The following is a 14,022-nucleotide window of genomic DNA, read 5'->3' as shown; positions in this document are numbered from 1 at the left end:
AAGAGCAAGTGTTGCTCACTGGCAGGTCTACCCAGCTTCTGGTATCATGTATTGAACTTAGCAGACATGCATTGCTGCCTCTCTGCTGCGTTGCGTCATAAAATGGTATATTAACTGTTAACAGGCCACTAGCACAACAATAAATCCTACTGTCAGTAATGCTGATTGTTCTTTAACCCACTCTCTATGCTCCTAGTCAGCACTTTGGTGCCTGCGTGTGTCCTGCTGGCAGCACCTGAGCTGTGAGATTAGCCATGCTGATCATGTTGAGCTATTATCCAGGTTAAGGTATTACAACATGACAGGTGAGTGACGCTAAAGGGAAGAAAACAAAGGAAGGCAAGGGCAAAAAAAAAAAACACGGCAGTAGATGTGTAACACCAAACACAATGGTTACTGTTAATTCTGAACTTGCTAACTTGAGGAAACGTTTCAGTTCAGATAAAACGGTCTCCTCCTATCTGTTCCGCTGTGCTGTATTCCTGCTAATTATTTAGCAATAAAGTGACTTAATAATGCTGTAAATGCTGTGAATGTGCCTTTGACTAGGTTTGCAATTCATTTGAATGTATTTCATCCTTCACAAAAACTAAAAATGCACCTGAATCATCAACAAACAACACTGTAATTCACACAAAATTCTTCTAACAATAATTGTAATGATGATGGAGTAGCCGGTGGTGGAAAAAGTACTCAGATGTAAAAGTAGAAAAAAGGGAAGCAATACCTCAATATAGAAATGTTCTATCACAAGTAGAAGTCTTGCATTCAAAATGTTATTTTAGTAAAGGTGTCATACATGAGAGTACTCATTATGCAGCACAGTGGCTCCTGTAAGGGTTATATTACTATGCATTATATTATTGGATTATTATGAATTAATACCTATGCCTAAATGGGTAAGCAGCATTTTAATGTTGTAGCTAGTAGAGGTGGATTTATTCATTTTCTTCTTTTTTAAATATAGATTTAGATTTTTCTGTTCACTTGAGACCACGGTTACATGGATTACTTAAGCAGAGGTAGAACATCAACCTAGTGTAACCTAGAATAAACATTTGGCTTATTCGACTGTAAAAACAGAATTTATTTAAACATAAATGGACATTTTGAATAGTACTTTTCTTCATTATGTATTATGCTTGCAGACCCTCTAGAATATATCCAAGCCCTTATATCTTCCAGGGATCTTGGGGATTCTGGTGTGGTGCTCATAACTACAATATGCTGTATAATCTATAATAATAATAATAACAATGCTTTATATTTTATAAACTGAATATATCTTTGTAAAACCGTCAACTGCAAAGTAGTACTATATTTCTCAAACAAATGTAGTTGAGTAAAAGTACGATATTTCCCTTCAAAACGTAGTGTAATGGACTTTGCTACTCCCACCACTGGTATTAGCCTAAGGAGAATGTGTGATATGTAGGCCTATATGTAAAGAAAATGAAAATAAAATGCACACCATAAAGCACCTTAACTATTAAAAACTAACATGTTCATAGTAACACTCCTGTCTCTTTGAGTGGCTGCCTCAAAGGGCTGTCAGTGACTCAACAAAGGGAAAAACGTTGTAGGACTAAGTAAGGTGGAGTTTAACAGTTGGCAACAACTGACAAAAAAGTGCATTTTCTTATGATATAATAAGTTTGGCATTTTGTACAGCATTATAATTATTTTAATTGTATATGTATTTTTTAGATGCCAAGCACACTGTTGTCTGTAACCAACATACCAAGCAAGTAGATTTTTTAAATAAAAATTAAACAAAATGTTCTCCTCCTGCTGCAGCTGCTGTATACACCTCTGTGCCATTTATCCAAAAAAAAAATCGCTCTCAGACAAAAGCACTTGACCAAGTGGGCGACTGGCCTTTATTGACAATCTCCCTTTAGGATTTCGGATTTAGCAGACGGGCACTTGAAGGCAGCATTAGGGCCATCAACCACCTTGCGTCACGGGCACCTGCAACACGTCGGCCACGGCCAGGTAAGCCTCTTGCTGAGTCTGCTCAGTGTGGACGGCAAGCTAGATGAGATGATCCATATAGATCTGATTCCTTATGATGTGTGATGGAGGGACACCGACGCGTCAGTGGCGCACGACCTGCGGATCAGCCTAGCCTCAGTGCGCACTGACCCCCCCCCTCGAGCATATATATCTGCCTATATCCGTGACCTGACCGTCTCCTTGGGCCTCTGCACTGCAATCGGGTTTTCACTAAGTCCCTGAATCCGTCATTTACCATCAACACCCATGAAGCTAATGACAAATTGGAGCATTAACGTCTGACTGACAGGCATCACATAACGCCGTTTGTTGTGCATTCCAATTTTTGCGTGATATCTCCTACTTAAAGATCAAATTTGGACTCATGTAGGAACAGAACCTGTCACAGTGCCATACCTTGTTTTACCCAAATTGACGCCTATGGGTGCATCTCAAATTATATTACAGCATTAATTATAGGACTATGGCAGATTAGATTTCCCCCAAGCTATTAAGCAGAGACGGTGTCGCTTAGCAACACCGGTTACCGTTCAAAAGCTGTGTCGTTGGCAGGGTGATAAACATTAATCATTAATTAATATCATTCAAGTTAAGATTTATTGAACATCTGCGTGCTTTCTATCGCACCTAACCAAAAGCTCGGGACGCATGCAGCTGTGCTGTGAGTGACTTTAGAGACGCCTCTGCACATGGGGAGTTACAGATCGCTGCACAGGTCAAAAGGTATTGCAGCGAAAATGACACCCAGTAACTTTGGAAAGGGTGACATATTGGAGGGCTTGAGTACCTACAGTAGTAATTGACGTGTTCGCGCTATGAGCAAGCACAGAAACTCAGGTCCCTACGCGGCGAGTGGTCACCTCAGAAAACCCCCTGCAGATTATTTTCCCTCTGCACAACTTCCCCAACTGAACGCTGCTGCTGAAACTTTTTGATGGGAGCGACTCTTTCTGGCAAAGATGTGCGCGGCAAACAGCTTTGAGAGAGCTCACCGTAGCCAGTTATGGTGATACAGATTAAAATAGGAACCATAGCAGATTGGATTATACTTAATGCGCCATTTCATATCGTGTAACGTGTCACATTCTGGGCGCTGTGCCCTTGTTTATGAGGTGCGTCCGAATTACAATTAGCCCACATTTCACTGAGATTCCTTTGAAGCATCCACGCTGCACTGTTGTGTAGACCCAGCCAGTGGGCCACATTCATTTGACCGTTTGCATGGGATCGTGCTGTGTTCGGTGCCATCCCTTTGCGCTCCACGCCACCTCTCCAAATTGCGCACAATGCGTCGCCGCCAAATGACACACAGGCTGGATTGTGCAGAAAGGCTGCATGTCCAATCATTTTGAGTGGTCTTTATTAACAGGAACAGTGGCAGATTAAGCTCGTGTGTCTTCGAGCAGCACGAACAGCGGGCATGGTGCACGCGCGTGGCCTCTCTGCTGTCAATACATTTTAGGCACTTGAGGCTCAGCACAGCTGCGGGTATGGAATTCATGCTGGCACAGAAAACTTCCGAAAGGTGCTTTTAATGCTCTAAACTCACTTCTACTATGGTTGCGCGCATGTGCCGCGCGCCTTTAAACTAGCGCGCGCCCATACGCTAGCTCTTTATCGATACGTTTAAAGCTTTCATATCGTCGTTTCCCTGCACTATAGAGTGACTGGACCGGGACCCGCGCGTTGAGGGCTCCGAGTCCGGAGTGCAGTGCGCGAGGGGAGGGAATCCCTCCAGTGTCTGACGCTACCTTTACCAAGGAAACCCACACGCGCTCTCTGACGCAACTGCCCATTTTAGGAAACATGCGTCAATGGACCAAAGCAAGTCAGACAAATAGTGAACTCCGCGGCACGCACTGACGTCCGTATCAAAAAATAAATCTCTCCAGACATGTTTCAGCCACTTTAACTGTATCACTGCTTTTCGCTTATATCTCCATTCGTCCGCTGGGCGAGGGACGCTCACAGCGGATATTTCTTTTTCATTGCCTTATCCAGAGCCGACCCCTCTCTGGGTGGAAGTCGCAACGCCCAGGCGTGACGTAGGCTGTTTCGTTGGTGTTGAAAAGCCGTTGCAGTTCTTCATAGTGCCATTGAAGTGAGTCATCTCTAGGAAGTGTGGTAAAAAGGAAAAGAAAAAAAAGTTAGAACTGTTCCGTGAACAGCAGAGAGCTCAGATAGAGTGTGTTGTCGGCAGGGCGACGGAAAATATTCAGAGAATCAGCCGGGCAATAGGCTTTAAAGCGAATGTTAACCTGCGTGAGTCACCCTGTAGCCTAACTACGGGCTCACTCGTCTCTGCTGGATGTGACTGCTGAAGGTGTGCTTCTGACTTTAGGTTGAAGTTTACGCACCTGAGAGGATCTATGATAGTGTAGTCCAGGTCTTCCTGTGGCTCAAGAATAATAGAGGCACAGTGAGCACTAGTTTTACAAGCAGGGCTGATACACAGGAAAATATTTATCCTAACTGGTAATATCTGAGAGATGTTTTAGGTGAGTTTAGAGGATCATAATTGCACTTTGTCTTTGCCAACTCTTCTCTGGATATCTGAAATTAACGACGTCTCGAGTCAGAGGATTTTTTTTTCTGTCGGTGCCTTTTCACTGCGAGGATTTAAGAAAAAAAGGAGAGGGGTTTCAGAGCTCAGACAGTCTACTGAAATATTCCTCTTCCCTGGATCATGTACCAGGACTACTCCGGGAACTACGACACCTCGTCCCGCGGCAGCAGCACCTCTCCGGCCCAGCCAGAGTCCTTCACAAGCGGCAGCAGCACGATCGGAAGTCCGATCTCTACCTCAAGCTACCAGGTAACTCAAGGCGAACTGTCGCGACAACTAATGCCCTAACACAAATCTGTCGTGGGGTCCATTTCAAGTGCACAGCCTCTTAAAATTACAAGTAGTTTTTATAATGACACCGCGCCTCCACCCGTTAATTGTTGTTAATAGGAATTCTCCAGGTCGCTTGAGGGGGGGTGGAACTGATGAACCCAAATGACACAGATTGTATCGGTGACTCAACAGATGCACGGCTCGATCGATGCACAAGTATTTTGGACCATTTGAATTCTGTCATAAGCTATCTAAACCCAGTCGGATGACGTGGGCCTACTTTTTTTTTTTTATCAAATGTCACATTTACACACCGGCTCGGTGCGCATGCAGTAAATGGCGAACACGCGGTGATTTTGATCATATAAATAAAAATAAACATGTATTCTTCAGTCCGTCCTTATGGGAAAACACAACCTCTAAAGCTTCAGGTTACACCGGCTGATGTAAGGTGATCTGTGCAGTAGAAGTGGGACACACTGACGTGGATTTGAGCCGGAGGTTTCCAGATGTCGGTTACAGATCCAGTGCGTAAATAATAATTTTCGGGTCTTTGCGCCTGTAGCACCCCATTGGAGACGCATTTTACGCGCATGTGTTACAAGGACGATAAATCCTTTAGAACACCCACATAACATACCCTGAGCCATGGCAATAAACGGTGTCGAGATGAAAACGTATAGTGGATAATGCAACAGGCATGTAGTGCTTGATGCAGGCATTAGCATGAGGGTTAGGATGTCTCATTTCTCTTGGCCACCAGTTAAAGCAGTTTGGAGTGCGCAAAATGCGACATTAGTTCAGTTAAAGTTGGCAGGTATTTCTCTCGTTGGACTATCAGAAATGACATGACCACGGATCAGATTTTAGTCTAGTTTTTTTTCAGGCGAGTCTCTCGCGCTGCATATGGCACATTTTCTCCAGCGGGAAGTATTGAGTAATTAAAAGCCTGTATTTCCTTACTGAGAAAATGTCCAAAAATGAAATCCCCGCGTTCTGAGAGACTGTATAAAAATGCCCACCCCTGCCATCCATCTCCTCGATTTCATCGCAGACTGAGGTCTCATACATTCTCAGTGACATGTAACATACACACAGCCTACTGCAGTCGTGCCAGTGTGAGCATGCCGTGCCCATATGTTCACAAATAATAGGATATAAATCCGGGAAGAGGCTGTTGTTTACCCGTGCCCAAGTCTTCCGTATAGTGCTCTTCTGTGGAAAAGCCTCGTCAAGCTCACGCAACATTACGGTAAACGACTTTTGGCCCGCATCTATCATTGCTCTGGTTCCCTGTAATCACACGCTGGCTGTCTGTTTCCTATTACAGCGGGCTGGAACATGACCTCTTTGTTAGGTTTATTGAGACACATCAAAACAAGGCTTTCCCCCCTGTTTTTATTGGACCAATAGAATTTTATCAGACCACAAGTTTCATCAGTTAAGCCGGGGCGTCTCGATATTTTTTTGTAATGACTGAATGTTTATGTCCTTCACACATTCTTCACCTCTTTTTAATGGGAGTTTTAACACTCTACCATTGAAACCAAACTCGCCGAAAGATCTAATTCTGGCTAACTGTCAGGCTTGTTACAGCTCGCTGCTTCCCCCCTTACTGGAACTCAACGCGTTTCACATGTGCTTAACAAATCCCATACACAATGACTCACCAGATAAACAAAGTTCCAATAGACTGCCGGGATATCCGACGGAAAGTCGGGAATAACGGGGACATGGGGACGTGCGTAAATTACGCACACAAGCAGGAGTCTGTTTGTGGACTCCAGAGACATGAAGTAATACTGATCTCACATCGGTTCTCATGCTTCTGATCATTATAGCAGTTTCACACTTTTATTTTTATGCATTTAAAAATGTGAGGAAAGGAGGGCTCCAAACCAAGCAATAATGTTGTCTTTAGAGAGGAAACATAGTGTCTCGCATCACAATATGGCTTTAGACATACCCACAACTACAGGCAAATGCATCATTTAGCTTTGTATAATAATAAAACATAATAGAAAATAATATTTTTGTCAATGTCACAGATTTTGTATTTCAGAAAAAAACTCTATTCTTCTGGACAATATAAGAAGGTCTATGGCACCATATAACCCTTTCTATTATGTATCTACCCAGTCAAAAGTGCAGCTAACATGTATATTTACCCTCCTTCCAGTCCAGACATGTGTAACACTTCCCCAGTGCCATGTTTTGTCTCATGGTTATTGTAGTTAAGTGGGATACACTGGACACCTTGGGCTTTCCCACATGATTCACATCATGTGTCACTGTTTCACTCCGGGGGGTTACATACACAGTGTTTCGCCTATGTGGATTGAATCATTACTATAAGCTTGAAATGTGGAAAATGTGTGAATTTCCTAACGGTGGGTGGTGGTGTGTGCCCCTGCGATTGTGCTGTCAGCGAAATGAGGCAGGGCGTGTAGATATGAACTAAGATGCTTATGGGATTAAGTTGCATGCTCTGACCCAAACCAGTACACAGGCTCACTCCTCTACAAGGGGATGCCACCCCGCTTTTTGAGGAACAATTTGTCCTCACATGTGATCGTGCAACCTGTCTTACCACATCTCTCTCATTGCTTCTCTTCCCAGAAGTACAGGGTTGACATGCCCGGCTCCAACAGTGCCTTCATACCTACCATCAATGCAATCACGACCAGCCAAGACCTGCAGTGGATGGTACAGCCCACCGTCATCACCTCCATGTCCAACCCTTACTCCCGCTCCCACCCATACGGCCATCACCTGACCAATGGGCCGGGGCTGCTGGGGCACAACACGCTGGCTCGGCCCGGGGTCATCCGCTCCATTGGCGACACCAGGAGCCGACGCAAGAGGGACGAGCAGGTGAGGGATCCGGGATGACAATCTGCAAAAAGACCACTAGGGGATTTTTTCCCCCAATATATAGAATTTGATTTCTTTTTATATTGCTGGACTTTGCTCCAGAATGGCCTTTACAAAGCAATCTGAAGTTTGTTCGTTCTGAAAACAAAGCAAAACGCCTTATTATTTTCATCGGAAATCATTAAATATTGTTTAAAATCGTTTCTTTCGTCATGGCAATACGTTCTACGTGTTTGTATCATTGTTATTCTCCTTACAGCCAGCCGGTACTTCCCAGCTCTTGTTTATACTCTTGCTCTTCGCTCCATATTGATTGTGTGTGTGTGTGTGTGTGTCAAACAGCTTATTTTACCTGCCTTGTTTCTTCTTTACTTGCCCATAGCTCACTCCGGAGGAAGAAGAGAAAAGGAGGGTGAGGCGTGAGAGGAATAAGTTAGCCGCCGCCAAATGCCGCAACCGCAGGCGAGAGCTCACCGAGATGCTGCAAGGGGTGAGTAGAAACCTGAAAACTGGCGCCACCGGATCAGATCAGAATCTGTTGCTGGGGCCCCACTTTGATCATTTAAAAACGTCCACAAATCAGTCATCGGCAACCACCTCTAGCTGATTAACACCCATGCTTCCTGTTTTGGGGGTCGAATTTTTATGTGAGTAGTTGATGCAGAAAATCAAAATGTCAAAAAAAGCAACAAAAGAAATCGTTTGCACACAGAGAACATGTTCCACAGGCGGCACAAAAAAAGTCACACTTCACTGGCAGAAGTCCAGCTTTTTGATGAGTGATTGAACTCCACACCTAAATTTACAACCTCGCAGTACTGGTTTGACTCTCTCTTGCTGTGCCTCTGAGTGCAAGGTCTGAGTGAGGAGATGACAGGCGATGAAAAGCTTTTTGTCTCGCTCAGCTGTAGACAGAGGTAGGGCTGTCTTGCGGCACCGCCTGGCAGACAGTAACGGCAACTAAATGGACTAATTAGCCGAATTGCAGCGAGGTTGAGCTTGTCAGGCCTTAAAAAAAAAAACCCAGGAATGGAATTTGCTGTAGGCAGCTGTCTCCATGAATGCAGGACATTTTGTAAAAAGGGGCCAATTGCTTGTCTTACAATCCCACATAGAGACATGCTGCACTCACACACACAGCCAAACACACACACACACACACACACACACCACAGCCATTGCTTCAAGGGAAAAAAACAAAACGTCTTCACACGCCTGTTTTTTAAAACTCCAAATAAGGAAGTGTCGCTTTCCAGAGAAAAGACGGAGCAATATTCCTGCGACGTGTCCTCTTTGATTCGCTGATATGGTTCATTAAAGTGTCTCAGTGGGCACCTCCCCCCTGCCTTCTTGTGTGCAACTTCCTCATACCTTTGCCCCGTGAGTCAAAGTTCTCAGACAGCATGTCGGCTTATCTTTATCTGCGAGACGTCTAGAAGTGACGAACAGCTTTTGTGGGATCTGCCTTTGTCATTAATGTGTCACATTAAAGGCACGGTTGATGCAGACTTCACATCTCTGAGACACAAACAATGCACGGCCGTTACATGAAACTCAAATCCAAGCAGAAAGCTTCGAGATTACACGTTGTAAGTCTAAATGGCCCATGACAAATTCTTGATTTGACGTGTCTTTGTATGTTCAGGCAACTGCCGCAAACAAATAGTGCCCTCTTCTGGCACTTTAGGGGAACACTCATACGATCCGACCACAGTACCTTATTGTTGGAGAGACTTGAAATTCTGGCATTATCACATGTATTCAAAGCTTTGAGGCTATAGATATTTTTTGCAGCCATGTTCTCAATTTTCTTGGCTTTGACACTGAATATCAATGAAGTTAAAACTATCCGGCTTAGGGCACCTTGGTGGCCTAGAGGTTAAGGTACTAACAATGAACTGCATCAACGTCTGGCTGTTGCATGTCTTTCCCCATCCCTCTATCCCCTTATTCCCTGTCATGTGTCTGCTTGTTGCTGTCAAATGTAGGCAAAAATGCCCCAAAAAAGAATTAGAAAAACAAACCTGCTCATACTCAACTTATTTCCTGTTATTTCCAGGAGACCGAGAAGCTGGAGGAGGAGAAAGCAGACCTGCAGAAGGAGATTGAGAGCCTGCAGAAGGAGAAAGACAAGCTGGAGTTCATGCTGGTCGCTCACAATCCCGTGTGCAAGCTCCCCATCGACGAGCGCCACCAGCAGTCAGGGCACCAGCAGCACCACCAGCAGCAGCAGCAGCAGTGCGCCCCGCTCCCCCTGACCATGCGCTCCAACATGGGCACCCGGGCTCAGATGAACCAAGTGGTAGTGAAGCAAGAGCCACAGGATGACGAGGAGAAGATGGGCAAGCCCCAGCGCTCCGTCATCAAGCCAATCTGCCTGGGTGGCGGCGGCGTCAGCGGCGGGATGTACTGCACAGATGGAGACAGCCTGAACACGCCGGTAGTGGCGGCATCCACCCCAGCCGCCACGCCACATGCCCCGAGCCTCATATTCACCTACCCGAGCATGCTGGAGCCCGACAGCCCCTCGCCCTCCTCCGAGTCCTGCTCCAAGGCCCACCGGCGCAGCAGCAGCAGCGGCGACCAGTCCTCAGACTCCCTCAACTCACCCACCCTCCTGGCCCTCTGAGCGAGGGCTCGGCGCGGCTGAGAAACAAACACTGTGGCTGAAGGCAAGCATGAGGATCAACTGCGTGCCCCCCCCCCCATCCCGCCCCCTTCAGTGTCTTTTAAAGACCCAAGAGCACATTCGACAGTCCAGACCAAGCTGACCATGTGAGCCGTTTCCCCCTCCGTAGGGAGACCCACAAGGGCTACGCCGTGTGTTTCTTCTTGTTCTGCTTCAGTGTACTTTTTTTTAATTTGTAAAAGTGTGTGCACCGATCCTACAAAGTGTCATACCGTCGCCATTTCAACTCCAGAGTGTCAACTTGTTTACTGAGCAGACAATTCTGAAGAAAAACATGCCTAAACCGGGGCAATTGTGAGTTGACGTGACTGCAATTAGAGCGCGCGTTCTTAATATATATTTTTTTTAAATGTCTAAAAAGCCATGGGGCCGACACTTGCACTCCGCCAAGATGAATCAATAAATCACTAAACGAGGTCAGCATTCTACTGGAATTTCTGAGGAGAGACAGAGACAGCAAGCAAAGACTTCCTCTCATCGTTTTTTCCATTTAGATTTTGTCCTTTCATAACTCGGACCTTGATTCAGGAATTGCTACTTAGAGTGTGTACACATTTCTGACGCTCTTTCCATCTCTTTAATTGTATTTATGGCCTGTGCTGATTCAGTTTTATAAAGTGTTTTGTTGAGACATTGTCCTCTCCTTAATCTGCCTGTAGAAAAGCAAAATGGTCCTCCACAGGGTGACCAAAGCACTCCTCAGTGTTGCAAAGGATACGAGCCAACTTTCAATCAATGACTAGTTCCTCAATACTCTATACCTTCTATTTTGCCATAGTGGCTTGACTTTACAGTAGTGTTGGTGTGCTTTTCCTCAGTGATTCTGTACCTGAACTTTACAACCTGTTTATGACAAAGTGTATGTGATTTACATTGATGTCAGGGATATCTCTCATGTGTAGTCGAACCCCAATCGTGAAGAGCGTTGCAGGACTGCGGGCTGGTGTGTGGTCTAGCCAAAGTGTTGCAGAGGTGGTACTAGGGACGATAAACGTCATCGCTTCATTGTCTCACATCAAGAAAAGCTTTGTCTTTTTTCCGCTCAGACGTTTCAAAGACGACGCAAAAGTTTGAACAAACTCCTCCTCCACTGGATTTTCTGTACTCCTGTCTTTGTTACTTACACTCTCTAAATAAAGGTCTAACCTTTTTCAACACTGCCTTCTCAGGGCAGGTCAGGTTTCAAAAAGCCAAAAAAGGTTTGCGTGACACATGCAATTCGTTCGTCTTTGTCTAAAAGGAGGGATTTTGCTCAAATTTTGAAAAAGCCACTGTGGTCTAGACTGTCGCCAGCTGCCAATGATGTCAACCCTGTTTATACTGTGTTTGTAAATCTGTCACTTTTAGTAAAGAAACAATGTTTAAATTCAACTCAGATGTGCTGATTTATGGGTGTATGTACGACAAGGTACTCGGTAAAAACTTTGCGGAAGCCTTGTTGGCTTTGAACAAGGGCCAGTTCACTTTTCGACAGTAAGGAAGGGACAAGAAGACTCTCTCTACAGCTGGCCTGAGATGAAAGAGGGGGCACCTTGAGATGTAATGTTTCTGAGGATCTATGAAGCCCTTCTTTTTCATTATTTTTACCACTGTATCTTAAAGGGATGAGGGTTTCCAATACCGTGCACTGAGAAGGACACAACAGCGATATCTGGGACTTTTTTTGTTTACTTCAAACATTCCTAATTAATATAATGTCAGGGGTCAAAGGGGGGTGTCATCTTTGCTCGAAACCCTTTTTGTTATCAGAGGGATAAAAGCTGTGGTTGGAAGGAAGGTGGTTGGACTTTTGTTGCGCTGGATGCAGAAAATGGACTTTGCAATTCAATATAAGCTGCTGCTACTTTGGAAAGAACATGTTGGCTATTTATCATTTGATGATGTTGGGTTTTAACATCACAACAGCTCTTTAGTCCTGTATGACAACATAAAGAGATGGAACGATAACCAAAAACATTACTGTGGGCGAGTCTGGTATGTCTGTATGTTGAAATATTCTGGAGCCCCTCGACACACATAGGAAAGCCATTGACTGTAGATCTGCTGTACATGTCATCTACTGTCTGTCGCCTGTTTTCAACTACTATTACTTCTTTTCCAAATGCTTTAACTGTTTAAAATGATTCAAAATGAATAAAAACAGCAATATGTATAGCAGTGTTTGTTAATTTAAATGAACAATAATAAAAAAAATAATAATTTCCAACCTGAAATTGTCCTATTTTGTTTATGGGCATGCACTTACAGTAATTCATTTAACTGACACTACACTTCTTTTTTTTAAAGGGCTGTCATTCAGTCTAGTATTCAAAATATCATCATTCTCATCATTCCAAAAATAAGAAAGACTACTACTATTTTTGACTTGGTTGGTGTAATTGAAAGATGTCAAGCTAAAGACCTGGTTAACAAAAAAATGGTGTAAAAGAAAAAAAAAATCATAACAGTACATAATAAATAAAAAACAATAGTGATATTATTTACATTGCACATTCAGAGGTATTTATGTGTTAACTATAGGCTTTAAGTTTAAAATGGCTCACTACTCTAAGACTGTCAAAACAGTTGGATGCAGTGCTGTCTATCTTTCTGCAGGATATAAAGTTGTATCAGCTGCAATACAGTCACACAGCTGGTATATTCACCTTTCATGTAGAACAAACAGACAACAAATGAATTCTAACACAACATCCCTGTGCTGTCATTGTGAATGTTTTGTCCATCCCCATTAAGTCGGAGTGGACAGAATATTAGAATCACGGATGTATATTTGTATTGTTTCACTTTGAAAGTGGACACCGGAAGTGTTCAGGCCGATCATTGTGTCGGATTTGGGCGATGAAGTGAACGGTGTAGGTCAGCGTGTTTAAAATCATGTGTTTACTGCCCTCAAGTGGTCACAGCAGGGAATTACAACACTAGGTTTAAGTGGGAATTATACAGCTATACATGGTGGTTTATATTTTCAGCGGTATCAGTACTAATACGTTGCACGTTGGCAGTAATATTAATACTGTTCCGTTCACATACGTGTCTACTTGTTTTATTCTGAAAGGTGTCACCGGACGTATTGGTATATTTCTGCCTTCGTAAAGTGGACGGCTGATTTCATACAGGATAAACGACTTAACGCCAGAAAATATTGCCTTGAGCCAAGTAGTGGGTCATTTAATTAATTTGGGAGTCATGTTATTTTAAACTATCTTTATTGACGCGATGAAAATTCATAATAAATCGAAGCAAGTCAAATTACTGCATTACTTGCTTTGGGCTCTTTAGTCGATGTTTGTGAATTGTAAATTTTGAACATTTTCACGGGAAGTGCTGGTTTGTCATTGTGTTTAGCTTGATGCAATCATGTGTTCACTGCTCTCTAGTGGTCACAATGGGTACCTACAACTGCACGTTGTCAATGGCTTATGTTAAAACTAAATATCACAATTATAATTATTGGAAAATTATACCACGTAATTCAGTACACAGACCTGCAATAAATAATACACCTGGGAATGTTTGTCCACCTGAAGATCCACACAGTAGTTGTCACATTTCTCACCGGAATGATCACTTCATAATCCTGAGTAAACATGCCATCTAGTGGCTA

The 14,022-nt window shown here is 43.8% G+C and overlaps 1 protein-coding gene across 3 annotated transcripts; it reads left to right on the top strand.

The window, feature by feature from the left end:
* The first annotated feature begins 4,129 nt into the window (after positions 1-4,129).
* On the top strand, positions 4,130-12,570 carry fosl2 (FOS like 2, AP-1 transcription factor subunit). 3 transcript variants are annotated; one of them, XM_070919966.1, is made up of 4 exons: positions 4,130-4,794; positions 7,465-7,729; positions 8,112-8,219; positions 9,789-12,570. In XM_070919966.1, exons 1-4 carry the CDS (start codon positions 4,703-4,705, stop codon positions 10,356-10,358), a joined length of 1,035 nt encoding a protein of 344 aa, XP_070776067.1. In that variant the 5' UTR covers positions 4,130-4,702; the 3' UTR covers positions 10,359-12,570. The 3 variants fall into 3 exon arrangements, with proteins under 3 accessions (XP_070776067.1, XP_070776066.1, XP_070776065.1); XM_070919965.1 differs by having other exon boundaries at positions 4,130-4,831; positions 7,478-7,729; XM_070919964.1 differs by having other exon boundaries at positions 4,130-4,831; positions 7,475-7,729.
* Positions 12,571-14,022: the final 1,452 nt, after the last annotated feature.

Source organism: Enoplosus armatus, chromosome 15, assembly GCF_043641665.1.
Source record: "Enoplosus armatus isolate fEnoArm2 chromosome 15, fEnoArm2.hap1, whole genome shotgun sequence".
NCBI lineage: Eukaryota > Metazoa > Chordata > Actinopteri > Centrarchiformes > Enoplosidae > Enoplosus > Enoplosus armatus.
Note: the sequence above shows the minus strand (reverse complement) of the source record. Positions and strands in the feature narration are given on the sequence as shown.

Coding starts and splice junctions, on each gene's coding strand:
- fosl2 (XM_070919964.1), top strand. CDS start 4,703: ATGTACCAGGACTACTCCGGGAACTACGACACCTCGTCCCGCGGCAGC. Junction 7,730..8,111: donor GACGCAAGAGGGACGAGCAG/GTGAGGGATCCG, acceptor ACTTGCCCATAG/CTCACTCCGGAGGAAGAAGA. Junction 8,220..9,788: donor TCACCGAGATGCTGCAAGGG/GTGAGTAGAAAC, acceptor TGTTATTTCCAG/GAGACCGAGAAGCTGGAGGA.